This window comes from Triticum aestivum, chromosome 7D (assembly GCF_018294505.1).
Source record: "Triticum aestivum cultivar Chinese Spring chromosome 7D, IWGSC CS RefSeq v2.1, whole genome shotgun sequence".
NCBI lineage: Eukaryota > Viridiplantae > Streptophyta > Magnoliopsida > Poales > Poaceae > Triticum > Triticum aestivum.
In genome coordinates this window covers 451,002,669-451,020,861 of record NC_057814.1, presented here as the reverse complement: position 1 = coordinate 451,020,861, position 18,193 = coordinate 451,002,669, and the positions used below count along the sequence as shown (strand labels likewise).

Here is an 18,193-nt window from a genome sequence, read left to right as displayed (position 1 = left end):
ATCTTTTCCTAAAATTGACAATCAAGATTAAAATTTATAGTCTCCTATTCACCTCTCCCCTCTAGTCGACTGTATCGATCCTTTGAGGTGCATATAGTCAACACTCCCTAGCATCTCATGTTGACTTTTTTGATTCATTCTTCGCTAGAAGCTTGGTCGTGTCCTCGGCGTTGGGTGCTCGCAAATAGTACTCTTCATAAACCCTCATCACACTTTCAGCAAACACTTTCGTGCATTTTATGATTGTATCTTCGACTATTCGAAGATACTCATTCGATACGTGTGCAGGCTACGAACACCATATGCCATCATCTCAAGTATCGTGGTCGCCTTGATAAGGGGAGAACCCAAAGACCGACGGCATTTCTCCGTTGCTGGAAGAAAGGTTCATTGCCTTCCATACCGTTGGCATTTTGACGGAACAACCGTTCAGTCATGCGGAAGCTTCGTCAGAATAAGTACGACCCGACAGAAAGTAGTCGCACATGAGCTTCTGTGCCCTTTGATTCTGTAGCGGTGAAATGTTGCATGACTCTGCGACCCTGCACGCTTCCTTGTCATTTCGGTTGCCGCTATCCATTCGGCAACCATCAATATTACCGTGCCTCCTTCGGTGTCTATGATTTCACTCTCGGACTCAAAGCGTGAATCTGAATCATAAAATAAAAAACTCTATCATCGAATTCATCTACACAAAAATGTTAAGTCTTTTTTTTGCGGGTGAAAAATGTGAAGTCTATGCCATTGTTAGAATAAATCTACCAGAAACAACTTGGGAGAAATTATCTCTGGGCAAGTCGTCGAACACCTTGATGTCGCGCGGTGAAAGGGATGGCATGGCCGGACTGCAGGAAGCAGACATGGGGTTGCGACAAAGCTTGGGAGGTCCGGGAATGGCTCAACGGAGTCGACCAGTGCCTAATCGCTGTGATCAAGTGCCGATGATGGCACTAAAGGATGGCGACGAAAGGGAGTGCGTGTTCTGAAATGTCTGTGATTCCAATATCCTAACCATCAAATATAAAGACTATGGGCTCGATTTAGAACGGACTTCGAAGATTATGTCGATCGAGCATGGAATGACGATTCTGGTAGAGTGATTTTTTCGATCAAAGTTGCGATCGATTATAGTCCAAATACTAGTACTCAATCCACGGCGACCGCATCACTCTATCTCGCAACCACCGACAACGCGCGAGAATTGAGATCCGCCATGAACCATCCACCGGCGTCTCCCTTCGCTTCACGAGGCGGACGACGAGCCACGCGGCCCACGCCGCTGCTCCCCGAAAAGGCCCGCAATAAAAACCGGACGAGACACGCGCACAGCCGCCTACGCCGCTACGCTCGCCTACCCCCGCGCGCCTCCGCACCTCCCCGCTCTGACGCCCATTCGTGCCGCTGGAGCGCCGGGCCCGGTGTCCCAGCGGCCCCCGCGTCGGCGAGGCGAGCTGGGGTTGCGAGGCCGGGAGCGCGGCCACGCAGCGGGGTTCGCGACCGGTGGATACCTGCGGCCAACGCCTGGCGTGGCGCGCCGAGACGTGGAGGATGCACGGCCGTGCGATCGGGCTGGGAGTGCGCGGGGTGGACGGCTGGGGTTGGAGCCCGAGTCCCAACGCCTGGACTGGAGTCCCTCTCGGCCTCAAAACGGCAAGCTGGACGTGCACAGGGAAAAAGTGCTCTGCTTTTGCATAAAGGTCTAACTTTTCTTGGGAAATGATGAACGGCACCCTAGAAGTTCTTTAGTATGTTTACATGAAGATCCATCGGCCACTCTGTTGGAGCTGCCATTATTTGGCTTGGCAATGATGGATCGTGGATCATACCATCAATAGAACTATTATAATGAATTATGCATTATACTCGGAAAACAAAAACTTCATTGCACATGTGTAAACACGACGGTGATACCTTGTCCGAAAGAAATGATTCGGTGCAGGTTTTGGTGCGGGACATTTTGAATTATTGGGCTAGCTTGAAATTATTTCTATTGGAATTCTTATTTTCCGGTGTTTTCAGAGGATTTGGAAAAAAAATCACACTTAATGTTTGTATCTACGCTCGTAAATCAATGCCAATGAAGCTTAATTTGGCTATAACATCAAGGTCACTATGTTGTCTAATTCTCATCTTTTTCATTCAACAGACATGACATTTCTAGTAGTTTCTTACTCCTCGCCTTTTATGTCTTGTGTTTAAACAAGCAAGCATGCATTCACTAGTCACAGTCTAAAAGAAAAGTCTAATTAAGCTTAAGCAAAGGCCATTTCCTTATAAATCAATTTTCTTGAACTAAAAGACTACCAATTGTTGTTATAACTAACTATCTACTCCCTCCGTTCGGATTTATTAGCCCCCTCTTATTTTGGGCTGAAGTTTGACCTATAAATTTAACTAATAAAATATAAACTATATGCCAGAAAAATTATACTGTCGAAAAGCTCTTTAAAATACAAATCTAACAGTGTACTACTTTTTGTAGCATGTACTTTACATTTTTATTAGTCATATAGATGGTCAAAATCTGACCCAAAATACAAAGGGGGGGGGGGGAGGGGGGCAATAAACCCGGATGTGGGTAGTATGTGTGTATTTCAGTTTCATGTCAAGGGTGCAAAACAGAAGGCACGTGGACGGGCTCGCCTCAAAGGTGCGAGTAAAGTGTATTGAGATGCGTCAAGCAACGCAAGGGGCACCACCGACATGACACCCGACATTGCTACCTCGAGAGCCTTATGTTTTTTTCCTTTTAGCATCGCGCTGCGCCGCTTATCTTCGCCTTCGGGCTTGTATCGCTTGTACTTTATGCTACTTATTTTTTCCGTGACTCGTGTTGGATCTGTAAGGGCCTCAGTTTAAGGCCGTGCAAGCGCCTCTTTTCTAAAAAAAATCAGTTCCATGTTGAGATGAAATTTGGAGCAGGATTGCGGTTGTTGATTTGGCTCCTCTGCTAGTAGCAAGATTGTAGTTGTTGAATTGTGCTTTGGTGCACTTATTTTCATAGTTTGTAGTGAAAAATATGCACAAAAAATGGAAAATATCTGGTCCGCCAAGTGTTAACAGAGCAGATATTTTTATACAAATTAAAATTATCATAATGCACTACAACACCAAAGTAGGCTAAGCATACATAGCATAACATGACATAATCGATAATAGAAAGATAGTAGTACTAGGTCCGGAGAAGGTAGATGGCTTTATATGCAAACAGAAAGGACATGGGCAATATATACGAGCAACCATAGGGGTTAACCTGCAATAAGGCATGGTGGCGTTGGGAACAAAGAGTTGGCCATGCCCCTGCCAGTACTTCAAGCAAGCCAACAAAGGAACAGCCAATCAGAGAGCAAATCAGAGGGGAGACAGAGAAACGTGCACACAACTAATAAGATCTCCCCGGGACAAGCGCAGGGGAGGGAAGAAATGCAAGATCAGACGGCCACGACGACGAGCTCGCCGCCTTCCAGCAGCGACAGGTCGTCCAGCTCCAACTCCAAGGAAGGCACGTACTCGTACACTCATGCACGCATGTACTGTATGCATCTATGGGATCAAGCCCCGGTTACAGATCTTGTCCATGCATGACCATGCGAGGCTAGTTAGCTATGGATGCTAATTGGCTTGGAGGCTAGCTGAACAAGCGCGCGCGTGCAGGGATGGACAGCGACGACGACATAGGGAGGGTGCCGGAGTTCCGGCTGGACCAGGGGGGACCATCGACGTCGGGAAGGGAGGCAGCGTCCGCCGGGACGTCGTCGGAGCTCGCGCAGTCGGCGACGGCGGCTGCCCAGGCCAGCTCCCGCCGCCGCGGCCGCAGCCCGGCCGACAAGGAACACCGGCGACTCAAAAGGTATATATGGTACTCCTACGCGCCACGATTACCGTGTCGTGTTCGTAGGTCGCCCTAGTATGGATGGTGCACTAGTTTTCCCTTTTTCAAATTAAAACTGAAGGATATTGTATACTAGTGTAGGCGTGTAGCCGAGCGCTAGACGGCCGGTGCATGGCAGTTGGCTGGAACTTTTTTTGTTTAGAGGCTCGACGAGAGCCTGACTTTAAATTGACAAATTCATCAACCGTTCAGGAATTACATCGACCAATGAACAAGCAAGAAAATAAAATGGCAGATACATAGTGTGTTTACACACAGCTAACATGCCACTCCATAACCAACACACTCTAAAGACAGAAACGAAAGAGAGTGCTAGCATAGTAGCATTGTCGAAGCCATCATCCACCAGCACAACAACACCAAAGGAACCACGCTGGGCTAGGGCGAGGCTTGACCGCACTTGGGACGAGATCTTGGCCTCTCCAGAGGGAACACGGGATACAACCCGCACATTTTCATCGCCGAAAAGGGCCCATGCCTCGTGCTTGCTCGAAGTACGCCGCACCGTCGGGATAGACAGAGTTCACCCTAGAACCTGGATGAGCGAATAGGATGCCTGGGGAGGGGGCCAGCCGGACCGCCCATTGCACAATTCGAGCTCTTAAAAAGGTCAAGTTCTAAAGGTTTATAATATACTCCCTTCGTCCCAAAATATAAGAGCGTTTCTTATACTAGTGTGTAGTGTAAAAAACGCTCTTATATTGTGAGATGGAGGGAGTAGTTTCTTAACATTTCAACCGCTGTAACAAGTTGGTCAAGGGTTACGGATGTTGGATGCAAACCAGAGTTGCAGTGAGCTAATCCATATGACCCGGGACAGAAGTTGATCATAATACGTATTGATTATAATCAACCTTTGTCCGAAGACATACATGTAGTGATTTATTTTAGACAATTAATTTTATTTAATTTTCATGTCGATTGTAATTTGCATAGAAATTTCCATCACACTAAATTCTACAAATTGCAAGTTCTAGAAATCATCATACATTTTCAAAACTAGCTATGCCTTCAATAGAATTAAGTACATCTTTCTAGCTACATAACGCACTTTGCAACGCCGGGCTATTGTGTGGAAGCTTACCTCATATCCGATCACCATCTCGCCAACCTTGCTTAGAATTTGATATTATTGACTATTTCATTAAACATGGATAGATTGTACGTGTGTACACCATTACTCACTTCACGTCCAATCTAAGCAAGGGTGACTACAACTCAATTGATTTAGTATCGTAATAGTTGATATATTTTTCCTATAAGCTTTGCACCATTTGACTTGAGGCAAAAGTCACAACACTTACTTGAGAGACATAGGGCTTACTTCTTATTAAAGTACTAATAGCCATCCAATCAATACATTCTTATTCTTTTACAGTTGCATGAAAATTTCAAATTAAACAGTTTTTAGCAGTGACATATAAATAGTTATTTCCGCTTTACCTAAGAAATACCAATTAAAAGCGTACTAAATAACTCAAATCGCCGATAAGCTCAAAGCTAGAATTTGCAAGTTATTAGAAGTTTAAGTCAACATGTTGATATTCATGTCGCTAGTAACTTCAAACACTTTAGTAGATATTTTGGTAGGAAGTGAGTTAAATCCAAGTAGAGCAATCCTCCTACAAAGGATTCTCTAGATGCCCATTGGGAGGGAGATTCTTAAGTCCATATATCCTTGCCATGGCAACCAAATTCTCTATATATGTAAATGGCACAAGCATTGTCCCAACCCGATGAGTCGAAGTCAAAAGCTATGAACTTCAAGATTGCTATGGACATGCGAGCGGGCTTGCCCACCAATACGATCAAGTCAAAGATGTTCTAGACAAATGTGATGGTTTGGATCTCCCCGATATCCTCATCACCAAAGGTTGCCGACTTTGGCGCCATTTTGGCTTCCTATCCACTATAGAAGATTCCAAAAGGATGATTGCCATATTCTCACACCGGCCATGTCATTTGCCAATTAGTTAGTTATTTCGATCACCATGGACTATTGGTGCATATGTAAGTGGATGACAATGACATGATGGGTCTATCATCCCAAGATCCAAGGCGTGGTTGTCCCAACATAATGGACATTGAGCAAATTGTCATAGCACTCATGGAAGAACCTAGTTAGGCTCATAGTTACCTTCCAATGATACATAAATCTCGCTTTTCTTCTCTTTGATTGAGATATACTTAGGGATCATGGGAAAATGGTAGTGTTGGGCATGGAAACCTGACAAGGAATGGGGAATTATGTGGACATGTTCAAAGCTCTTCAAGATTTCCACTCGGTCTTGAGCCACTGAATGTAACATTCTTAAAGGAGTTGGACAACGATAACTCACAATAGCTCGTGGCATTGCTCTGTCTAGTTAGATCAATTGCAAATTAACTAACGCAAATTAATTGATGTAGTTCATCCAGTGGATCCTCCTAATATTAGTCAATCTGGTGCCATCGAGTAGTGACTCGATCAAATGCCAATGGAGCACTAATAATCTGGTACTAGGTAAAGTCTACTCATGCAATTCTTGGAAGACAACCAAAGTTACCCACAAATAAGATCTAGAAGGCATGGGCAGATCTCAACGTAGATTGTGTTCATGGCTTGTGTTGCATGGGACAGTCTTCGCAATCGGCATACTCAGTGACTCTAGTCTGGCCATATAACACAACTTTGTCGAATTTTCTTAAGGTAGCCCAAAATAACCGCTCACCTTTGTTTGGGTTTCCCTTTTGCTCACACGGTCTGGGACTAGTTGCTCCAGTGGTTTAGGAAGCAACATACAATAATTGTTTGTCCATGTTCCAATATGCCAATCAGTGGTGGGACGCTATCTTCCAATCTTCTCATAACAACATTAGGTAGATCTGCCACTCTAGCTGGTTGGTTTGTGCCCTTTGGATTGTTTCGAGATAATAAAATCGATGCATATTTAAAGTCTGACAATAGAGGAAAATGGAACAAAAGGACCATGAGAATAGAGAAACTCTAGCTGATACCCTAAAGTTAAATCCCAAAACCCCAATTATTCCAGGGCTCCCACAAAATTATGGGTACGTATTGGGAAGATTTTTTTGGTAGCCTCCAATAATCTTAACTCCCATTAAATTTTATCTTCCTATTTCTAACCCCTTGTGAATATAAACACCATTTCAACTACATTTTCACATCATATTAATCCAAACCTTGATGTTTCAACCACACCATTCAATAACATTTCAAAGCAAATAATCCAAAAAAAAACATGATGTGAAGGAATGAACTAGTGCCCATGAAGTTGTCAAATGTGTTCCCAAGGTCATCTCGAAGTTGCTCATGCATCTAGTTGTCTTCGATCTTTTGATGCTCTTCAAGAAATCTTTGGGTTTTGTCTACATGTTGCTCAACCGTGACATGTGTTCCCATGTAATCATACTTAAAAGTCTATTGGACTATCTCATTCTCTATTATCATGTAATGCATGATCACATATGTTTCCATCATCGTACAGATTGCCTTTTGGTCCCCAAATCTAGCAGGTCCACAGACAATCATCCTAAAAGCTCTATCAACCTCCTTTCTCAGAGCTTTTTGAGCCTTGGCAAAGTGAACTCTCTTGTTTTCGTGACGGTATGCAATTGTCTTTAGAAATGTAGACATTGAAAGATAGATGCCATATGCAAGGTAGTAGCCCATATCATACTGGTAATTAACCATTGACTACAAAGTTTCAAGGGAGCATTTCAAGTAGAAAAGCCTTGCAAAAGGAAGAGAACTTTGTAGGACACATTGAGTTCATTGTGAGAGCCAGAAATCCTAAAATAGCAAGCCAAGTCGATAGATCATGTGATGCAACAGTTTCAAGTATGATCATTGGATCATCCTAGTGCTAAGTAAATTTTCAATGGCATGCGGTCGAACGATTCTTTCATCTGAAGTGCATGCAACCAATGCACGCAAGCATCCCCATGAACCATGTTGATACACCTATTCCCGCCTGCCTTACAATGCCATCTGCATTGGGTGCTCTCAAACACTCATCTCCGAAGACCTCAATCACAACCTTTGCAAAAATCCCCCCACACTCTTGATGGTGACTTCTTCCCGAATGCAAAGGTACTCATTTCTAGTGTCAGCTGGAACACCAAATGCAATCAATCACACACATTGCCGACACGATATTCCGCAAAGCACTACAGCCAAGATTCTTCACTTACATTTGCTCTTCTGTTTGAAGTAATTATGGCGTCTTCCATATCATTTTCAATGTGCAAGAAAAGTTCCCCAATATACATTCCACGTGCAGCTCAGAAGATAACCTGCAAAAAATGAAAGTACAAATTTTCGAAAAAAATGGAAGTACTAGAGCTTTTTTATAAAAAAATCGATAACCATTGCTCTTGTTGGTTTGTCATAAAATGTATTCTCTCCGAATGTTTGTCACAACATTGCATGGAGTATCCATAGAGAATAAGAAAGAGTCATGAATTATCTGGTGTAACTGTACGGTTTTTTTTTATTTTTGTAACTACGAAATGAAGGTGCACTAACTCTTATTTACCCCAACAATTGCATGTCCCCTACAATCTAATTGATCTAGATTGTTGAGGAACCGGGTGTCGGCGCAGCAGGCACGGGAGAGAAAGAAGGCTTACATGGGCGAGCTGGAGGTGAAGGTGAAGGACTTGGAGACGAGAAACTCGGAGCTCGAGGAGAGGCTCTCGACGCTGCAGAATGAGAACCAAATGCTTAAACAGGTACGTTAACCAGAAGTCATATATGGTCGAGGCACAAGTACTACATGAGATTGTTTGACATCGCCACCTCTCATTAATTATAGTATTATACTACCTGTTAGTTAATGTGATCTTGTAGAGCTATATAAGCTTGTTAAGCGGGAGAGGCCTCCAAAGTCTGACCAATCTCCCGTTTGCAGATACTGAAGAACACCACCGGTAACAGGAGAGGACCGGGTAGCGGTGCCGGCGGGGACAGCTAGAGCCTGTAGTACCACCGTGCGACGTCTGGAGTTATCTGCTACTCCCTCCGTTTCAAATTACTCGTCGTAGAAATGGATGTATCTAAAACTAAAATACATCTAGATACATCATACCTGCGACAAGTAATTCGGAACGGAGGAAGTACGTACTTAATTGTGAAATGTAATAACGAAGTGGCTGAAATGGTGTCAGTTTCTTTGATTAGTTTAGTGTGTTGTTTAACTAGATGGACATGAAGCGCCTAAAAAATATACTGCGCCTATGTATAATACTATGCGATTTGGACTGAAATTGCTTAGTCTCGAGGAGTGAGGGGAGCCGGCCGGCACCACATAATGTACGGGTGAAGGACCTGTCCCTGCCGTATGTATACGCGTCAGACTCGTATGTATTGATGAAGGTTGTGTTGGAAATATGAGCAATTTATTAAATGATTTTATTATCAGAAATACTAGATAAAGCACGACTAGTATAGGAGTGATAAAACAAGTCATGCGATTTGATAAAGAAAAGGTAAACAACATCCTCATATATGAACTGTAACTAAACACATCTAGAGCAGATAGTATAGCAAGTTGCATATATGAAACAGAGTCTAACATATTTAGGGCAAACACTAGAACAAGGAACTGTAGCAGGGTCTCTAACAGAAAGAGGAAGAACACGTACGGGACAGCAGCAGCAGAAGCACCGGACTTGGGGTCGACATCCTCTCCAGCCATGTCGTCGATGAGGTTGTCGACGTCGGGGAAGAAGTCGTCATCGGGGAAGTAGTTGTTGGAGTCCGTGATGGAAAAGTCAGTAGTCGCGCGGAGCGCTCCCCAAAAACCTTATCACCCTTCTCCCGCACAGGACTCAAAGTGGTGCGGTTTCGGAGGCCTACTGTCCCAACTCGCGGTGCACGCCGCAAGCCGGGAAGAGGAAGACAGCAGCAACTCAGAGATTGGAACCGGTGGCGAGAGGAAGAAGAAGTTCTGGTGCACCTCTCTGAGAGGAGCGACCTCCCTTTTATAGGCGCAAGAGAAGGAGGCGAGAGGGCAGCAACGGGAGGCGAAACGAAGAGACGGAGATGAAGCGAACAGCTAGCAGCCGAAGGGCTGCACCGTTCGCATTCGAAATCCACTTTCGCAAAAATCTTTTCAGCTTTCGTGTGACCTTTCGTATACCCGTAGTGCGTGGCAAAAATTTAGACATCGGCTCGGCTCATTCCCGCAACCCATGGCGCGTCGTGACGAGGCGTGGCGTGGCGAGGTCGGTGGCGGAGGAGGAGCGCGCGTGGATGTCCCTCTTGTTCTCATGCTCATGCAAGTGGGGAAAGAACCTCCCTTATAAAGAGGTCCAACTCCCTCTAAACTAGCAATGTGGGACTAAACTTTAGTTCCACCTCTTGCCTTGCACGAATGGGCTGCGTGGGCCTCTAGGATTTATTAGGAATTTCTGAAACTGCTTATTGGGCTAGGCCCAAAATAGATAAAATTCCAGCAATCCCCCACCAGATCCCAGAGGCACACAAAATTTGCCTTTAGTTCCAAAACACTGTTTATATACTGGTATTGCAGTGGAGACTGTTAAGTTGAACTTACACTTAGAACTCTATGCTACACTAGTAAGCAACTTGAACAGTGGACTGGGCATTGAACTGCAAGTTTTCTGCGAATCTAGCTTCACATAAAGCCTTGACCGATACGTGGCTACTGTGGGTCTTCCCCGCGGGTGAAGCTTATGCGTCATACTCCGAGACCTTTCTTGAGTTTATTAGAGAGAACTCTACTCTCATAGATTGCGGCGTTTAACAATCAGACTCATATAGGTGCGTTCTTCAAAAGATGTTCTGCAGGACGACATCTCTGCTTCAATGAGCCACTTAGAACACATTAAGATATACATCAACCTGCCATGCAGATTAGGAGAGTATTGCATCTTCATGGAGTGGTATTGTTAATAATAAGGATACTCTCCTCTCAGTTGATCAACAACTTGTCTTCCACATCTAATTCACGGGATCTCCGATCACAAAGAATAGGTTACCACTGTGAACAACTCATATTGTGGGTCTCATACCTCATCTCCCTCGATGCATTATCTATCACATTACGTGATAGACCCTTTGTAAAAGGATCTGCCAGATTTTTAGACGTTTGGATATAATCCAATGCAATAACTCCGGAGTTTCTCATTTTCCTGACAGACTTTAACCTTCTCTGAACGTGTCTTGATGACTTCATGTTATCCTTTGAGCTGCTCACTTTCGTGATCACAGTTTGATTGTCACAGTTCATAAGGATACCCGGTACAGGTTTCTCAACAACCGGCAAGTCACAAGAGTCGGCGAAGCCAATCTGCTTCGACCGTAGCTGTATCTAGTGCTGTGAGTTCTGCTTCCATTGTTGACCTTGTTAAGATGGTCTGCTTACAAGACTTCCAAGAAACAGCGCCACCTCCATGAGTGAATACATAACCGCTCGTGGCCTTTATCTCATCAGCATCTGAGATCCAGTTTGAGTCACTATACCCTTCAAGCACCTTTGGGTGCCCGGTGTAGTGAATTCCATAATTCGTAGTGCCTTTCAAATAACGCAAAACTCTCTCTAGAGCTTTCCAATGCACATCTCCTGGTTTTGAGACAAACCGGCTCAGTTTGCTAACAGCAAAAGAGATGTCAGGTCTTGTAGCACTGGCTAAGTACATAAGCGAGCCAATAATCTGAGAATACTTCAATTGGTCTCTAGCAATTCTTCGATTCTTTCGAAGCAACACACTAGCATCATATGGTGTTGTAGAGGGCTTGCAGTCACTGTAACCAAAGCGACTCAAGATCTTTTCCACATAGTGAGATTGAAGCAATGTGATCCCACCATCATCGTCTCTCAACAACTTGATGTTTAGAATGACATCAGCCACTCCTAAATCTTTCATCTCAAAACAGCGAGATAGAAAATCCTTGACCTCCTTAATAACATTCAGATTTGTTCTGAAAATCAGTATGTCGTCAACATACAAGCAAAGGATAACTCCCTCACTCCCACCATGGCGATAGTACACACATTTGTCAGCTTCGTTTACAACAAAGCCTGCAGCTGTTAAAGTTCTTTCAAACTTCTCCTGCCACTGTTTGGGTGCTTGCTTGAGTCCATACAAAGACTTCAGCAACTTGCACACTTTTCTTTCCTGACCATCTAGTACAAACCCATCTGGTTGTTCCATATAAATTTCCTCGTCCAACTCTCCATTTAGGAAAGCGGTCTTAACATCCATTTAATGAACGAGAAGACCATGCGAGGCAGCTAGTGAAAGTAGAACTCGAATAGTGGTCAGTCGAGCCACAGGTGAGTAAGTATCAAAGAAGTCTTCACCTTCCTTTTGGGTATAACCCTTAGCCACGAGCATCTACCAGTAGTCAGCATCTTCAGATGCATAGGCCTCTGAAATAGAACTGGGAGTGTCATCTATGAGATACACAAGAAAATCATCACCAAAGGACTTTGCAGTCCTCTGTCTCTTGCTCCTAATAGGAACTTCATTGTTCTCCTCCACATGACTTTCAAAGTGTTCCATCGAAATGGTAGGTTCGGTAATTGTAACTGGTCCCTGATTCGATGAACTAGGCATCTCCTGATTAGATGAGGTAGCCATATCCTTCATGGGAAAGATATCTTCAAAGAAAGTCGCATCATTCGACTCCATGATCGTACCGACATGCATGTCAGGTATCTCAGATTTTACAACCAAGAATCTATAGCCAATGCTATGAAAAGCATATCCCAGAAAAACACAATCCACAGTCTTTGGTCCAAGCTTCCGCTTCTTTGGAATTGGAACATTGACTTTCGCCAAACAACCCCATGTTCGTAGATAAGAGAGTTTTAACCTTTTCTTCTCCCATTCCTTGAATGGAGTTATCTCTTTGTTCTTTGTGGGAACTCGGTTTAGGACATGACATGCCGTCAATATCGCCTCCCCCCACCATGCCTTGGAGAGACCCGATGTGTCTAACATGGCGTTAACCAAATCAGTTAGAGTACGGTTCTTTCTTTCGGCCACCCCATTTGACTGAGGTGAATAGGGAGGCGTCCTCTCATGGATTATACCATGTTCCGCACAAAAAGCATCAAATTCATTGGAAAAATACTCTCCACCATGGTCGGACCTAAGCCTCTTGATTTTTCGATCAAGTTGGTTTTCCACTTCAGGTTTATAGATCTTGAAAAAGTTCAAAGCCTCATCCTTAGATTTCAGAAGATACACACGGCAGTATCTAGTGGAGTCATCAATTAACGTCATGAAATATTTCTTTCCACCTTTTGTCAAAACACCATTTATTTCACATAGATCTGAATGTATGAGCTCTAGTGGTGCAAGATTTCTCGTTTCCGCAGTCGTGTGAGACTTACGAGGTTGCTTAGCTTGCACACACACTTGACACTTAGATCCCTTGACAGTGGTGAAACTAGGGATTAAGTTCAACTTTGCTAGTCGCGACATGCAACCAAAGTTAACATGACAAAGACGTGAATGCCACACATTTGATTCACTATTGTTGAAAATATGATTAACAACTTTATTGCAAACGTCTGATAAGGATAAACGAAACAGGCCTCCTGACTCATAACCTTTACCAACAAAGGTTCCATACTTGGATATTACAAATTTATTCGACTCCAAGACAAGCTTGTAGCCATCTCTACACAGAAGAGATCCGCTAACAAGATTTTTATTGACGGAGGGGACATAATGCACGTTCTTCAGCCGCACGATCTTCCCCGAAGTAAACTTCAGATCGACCGTGCCAACACCACGAACAGAAGCACTTGAACCGTTGCCCATCAGCACGGTTGAAGTCCCTGCGGTCTGATAAGACGAAAACATGAAAATATCACCGCATACATGCACATTAGCACCCGTGTCAATCAACCAATCAAGAGAATGACATACTAAAAGAATAGTGGGAAATATACCATACCCAACATCCTTCATGTCAGTGTCTCCAATGACAACATTAGCGGTCTTGCCGCCTTTCCCAGGATGACGCTTGTCATAGCGATTAGGGCAACTAGGAGCCCAATGATCAGGATCCCCACACACATGACAAGCACCTTTCTTCTTGTCATTCTTCTTCTTGAAGTTCGTGTGTTGCACAACCTTGTTCTTCCCATCAAACTTTGCTTTACCATCAAACTTGCCCTTGTTCTTGAACTTGTGGGGCTGGAAGTTCTTCTTCTGTACCAGATTGGCACTAGATCCTCCCTCAATACCTCGAGCACGTGTGTCCTTTGCTCTCGCTTTTTCTTCCACATCAAGAGTACCAATGAGATCCGGGACGGAAAACTCCTGTCTCTTATGCTTCAGTAAGGTAGCAAAGTTCCTCCATGAAGGAGGAAGCTTAGTGATAATACCTCCGGCAACAAACTTGTCCGGTAGCATACAATTGAAGTGCTCAAGTTCTCTAGCAAATGACTGTATCTCATGAGCTTGCTCAACCACGGAGCGCTCTTCAGTCATCCTGTAATCATAGAATTGCTCCATGATGTACAGCTCAGTGCCAGCATCCGAGACCCCAAACTTGGCCTCGAGTGCGTCCCACATATCTTTTCCATTATCAATTGACGCATAAGCATCAACTATGTTCTCACCAAGAACACTCAAGAGAGCAGCCTTAAACAGAGTATCCATTTTCTGAAAAGTTTGTGCTTGTTGAGCATCAAGCTCTCCTTCAGGTTGCCAAGAGTGGCGTCATAGCAACTCATGGTTTGAAACCATAAGACTGCTCTCACGCGCCACCTCTTATAGTGGATACCCTCAAACATAGGAGGTTTCATGGAAGCAGCAAAACCACTCGGGGTAAATTGCCTATAATAAGGTTTTTGGATTGTTGGAAATATGAGCAATTTACCAAACGATTTTATTATCAGAAATACTAGATAAAGCACGACTAGTATAGGAGTGATAAAACAAGTCATGCGATTTGATAAAGAGAAGGTAAACAACATCTTCATATATGAACTGTAACTAAACACATCTAGAGCAGATAGTATAGCAAGTTGCATATATGAAACAGAGTCTAACATATCTAGGGCAAACACTAGAACAAGGAACTGCAGCAGGGTCTCTAACAGAAAGAGGAAGAACACGTACGGGACAGCAGCAGCAGAAGCACTGGACTTGGGGTCGACATCCTCTCTAGCCATGTCGTCGATGAGGTTGTCGACGTCGGGGAAGAAGTCGTCGTCGGGGAAGTAGTCGTTGGAGTCCGTGATGGAAAAGTCAGTAGTCGCGCGGAGCGCTCCCCAAAAACCTTATCACCCTTCTCCCGTACAGGACTCAAAGTGGTGCGGTTTCGGAGGCCTACTGTCCCGACTCGCGGTGCACGCCGCAAGCCGGGATGAGGAAGACAGCAACAGCTCAGAGATTGGAACCGGTGGCGAGAGGAAGAAAAAGTTCTGGTGCACCTCTCTGAGAGGAGAGACCTCCCTTTTATAGGCGCAAGAGAAGGTGGCGAGAGAGCAGCGACGGGAGGCGAAACGAAGAGACGGAGATGAAGCGAACAGCTAGCAGCCGAAGGGCTGCACCGTTCGCATTTGAACTGCACTTTCGCAAAAATCTTTTCAGCTTCCGTGTGACCTTTCGTATACCCGTAGTGCGTGGCAAAAATTTAGACATCGGCTCGGCGCGTCGTGACGAGGCGTGGCGGCTGGCGGAGGAGGAGCGCGTGGATGTCCCTCTTGTTCTCATGCTCATACAAGTGGGGAAAGAACCTCCCTTATAAAGAGGTCCAACTCCCTCTAAACTAGCAATGTGGGACTAAACTTTAGTTCCACCTCTTGCCTTGCACGAATGGGCTGCGTGGGCCTCTAGGATTTATTAGGAATTTCTGAAACTGCTTATTGGGCTAGGCCCAAAATAGATAAAATTCCAGCAGGTTGCGTATAGTATGTATGAAGGTTGCGTATAGTATGTATGATGTTTGCACATATGTATGTAAACTGCCTACCATATGCTTTAGTAGGGTTGTGAATTGTTCAAAGTGCAAATGCAGCTGATTTAAGCTTCCTGTACCATCAGCCCACGTAGTACTCCCTCCGTTTCTAAATACTTGTTTTTCTAGGCATTTCATATGACTATCACATACGGATGTATGTAAACATATTTTAGAGTGTAGATTCACTCATTTTACTCTGTATGTAGTCACTTGTTGAAATGCCTAGAAAGACAAGTATTTAGGAACGGAGGGAGTAATAGCATAGCCATGAACCGTTGACACGGACACAAACCAATAACAAAACATGGTATGTGGCCGTACGGTTTTGAGTTGACCGAAATTTTACTAGATTTGAAAAGGCTTGCAGGAATTAGCAGGGGCCATTTTAGAAAGTAGGGGTATAATACTGATCTGCTGGCCAAAAAGCAAGGCAAAGGGCCAAAAAAAAGTGCAGCTGTAGTGGCTGATCTGTGCAACTCGATATAAGTCTACAAATATCGATAGATAAAATTTTAAATAAATTTAGAGCAATTTTGTAAAGAATTAATTATTAACAAATAAATGAACTGCCATCCTTTCAACTTGCGCAAAGTAAAAAATGTGCGAATTTAATATTTCAAAATGCGAAAATAAATATTTTTTTCAAAAAAGGATGTCCAATAAATAAATAATAGTAGAATATAATCACTGAAAAAATTTACAATTTTTTTGAAAATATGATCTCATAACGAGTTGCATGTCTGCTAATTCAAGTTGCACGAGAATATGCACAAATTTATTCAATTGAAATATGGGACTAGATATAAACTTTAAATATTAAATAATAACCAAAACATTAAATAAGTCAATTTTAAATTAATAGAGAACAATTTAATGTACTTATAGTAGGAACTTTTAATTTAACGATATACTACTAGCACGGTCAAATTAAAAATGTTCTGCTAGTATGCCCAACTAAAAAGTGTACGACTTTAGTTTACCGAAATGCACAACGACGGAAATTATGTTTGGCTGTAAAGCTCCATGGAGCCTGGTTTTTGAAAATTTCAAAAACCTTATTTTCCGGTGTCAGAAATTTCTGAGACAAATTCACACATACCTACAAATGTGTAGAGTACTTGTTTGTATAGTTTCATGGCAAAATACGTTTTTATGCGAGCGACGCAAAAATAACAAAATCATGCATTTTGAGCACATGTACTATTCACTATAAAAGTCAATGGTATTGTTATTTTGTACAGCTCACATCAAAATAGATTTCATAATGAAATTTACACACATGCAGTATACATCTCTAGGTTTGTTTCCTTTTTCAGATATTTTAGCATAAAAGGTCAACTTATTATTACTATTGTGTCAAATTTTCAGGATCCATGGAGCCCGAGAGCCAAAAATCCTCGCTCTAAATAAAAGCTTTTCAGAAACAACTCGATTACCAAAAACTAATTAAATTATGTGTACACTAACAAAATTTTGAATGTGCTAACAAAAATGTGGGATTTCCCCCCTACTAATTGTTGCATATAAGTCCAACCCAATTTTACACATAAGTAGCATAGCCTTGTTGCATCTCCTCATTCTCGTCGCAAGCAATGCGAGTGGCCAGTCGCATGGCGATGACGCATAGTCCGTCCCAATGCAAGGTTAGAACATGATTTTTAGCATGCAGCTAGAAAGCTAGTTAGATTAGTGTCTGTAAGCATTTTGGATTAGTTGTGTATATGTGCCAAATTAGGGGTGTTTGGTTCAGAAGTCCTAGGACTTTTTCTAGTCCCAGGGACTAATCAAAAAAGACTCTCTATTAGAGTCTTTTTCTAGTCCCTGTAGAAAAAGTCCCTCCTGTTTGGTTCCTAGGGACTTTTTCTAGTCTCTGGAACTAAAAAGTCCTTGTACCAAACACCCCCTAAGATTATATCCTACTCTCTTCGCCTCGAATTATTTGCCGCAGAAATGGATAGAAATGAATGTATATATAGAACTAAAACTATCCATGTCCGTAAACATCTTGGATCCACGTGTTTGCTTAAGGGTCAGATGATAGTTTACTGGAATGAGCAGGTATATCGATTGACTGCTTCCCCTGATTCCTGATCACAGGATAGGTTCATCCTTCCTAGACAGACACTTGTCCGTTGTTGCCACAAGCATCGATCCTATCCGTACTAAAGCTGTTGTTTCTTTCGCCGAGACCGCCTCGCGATCACCGTGTGAGTCACGTACGGCATCTTGTCGCTGCTTCCAAGCCGGCCGGATACGTGGGACGGAATTTGCAGGACTGGACTCGTCGACGGGGACAAAAGGAATCCACTGAAACTAGGCTACTCGGGGTACACTTGAGCCTAGTACAA

At 43.4% G+C, this 18,193-nt stretch overlaps 1 protein-coding gene across 1 annotated transcript; it reads left to right on the top strand.

Moving 5' to 3' along the window:
- Positions 1-3,333: 3,333 nt before the first annotated feature.
- On the top strand, positions 3,334-9,300 carry LOC123163826 (transcription factor HY5). The gene is made up of 4 exons (XM_044581210.1): positions 3,334-3,502; positions 3,655-3,850; positions 8,470-8,626; positions 8,806-9,300. Exons 1-4 carry the CDS (start codon positions 3,424-3,426, stop codon positions 8,866-8,868), a joined length of 495 nt encoding a protein of 164 aa, XP_044437145.1. The 5' UTR covers positions 3,334-3,423; the 3' UTR covers positions 8,869-9,300.
- Positions 9,301-18,193: the final 8,893 nt, after the last annotated feature.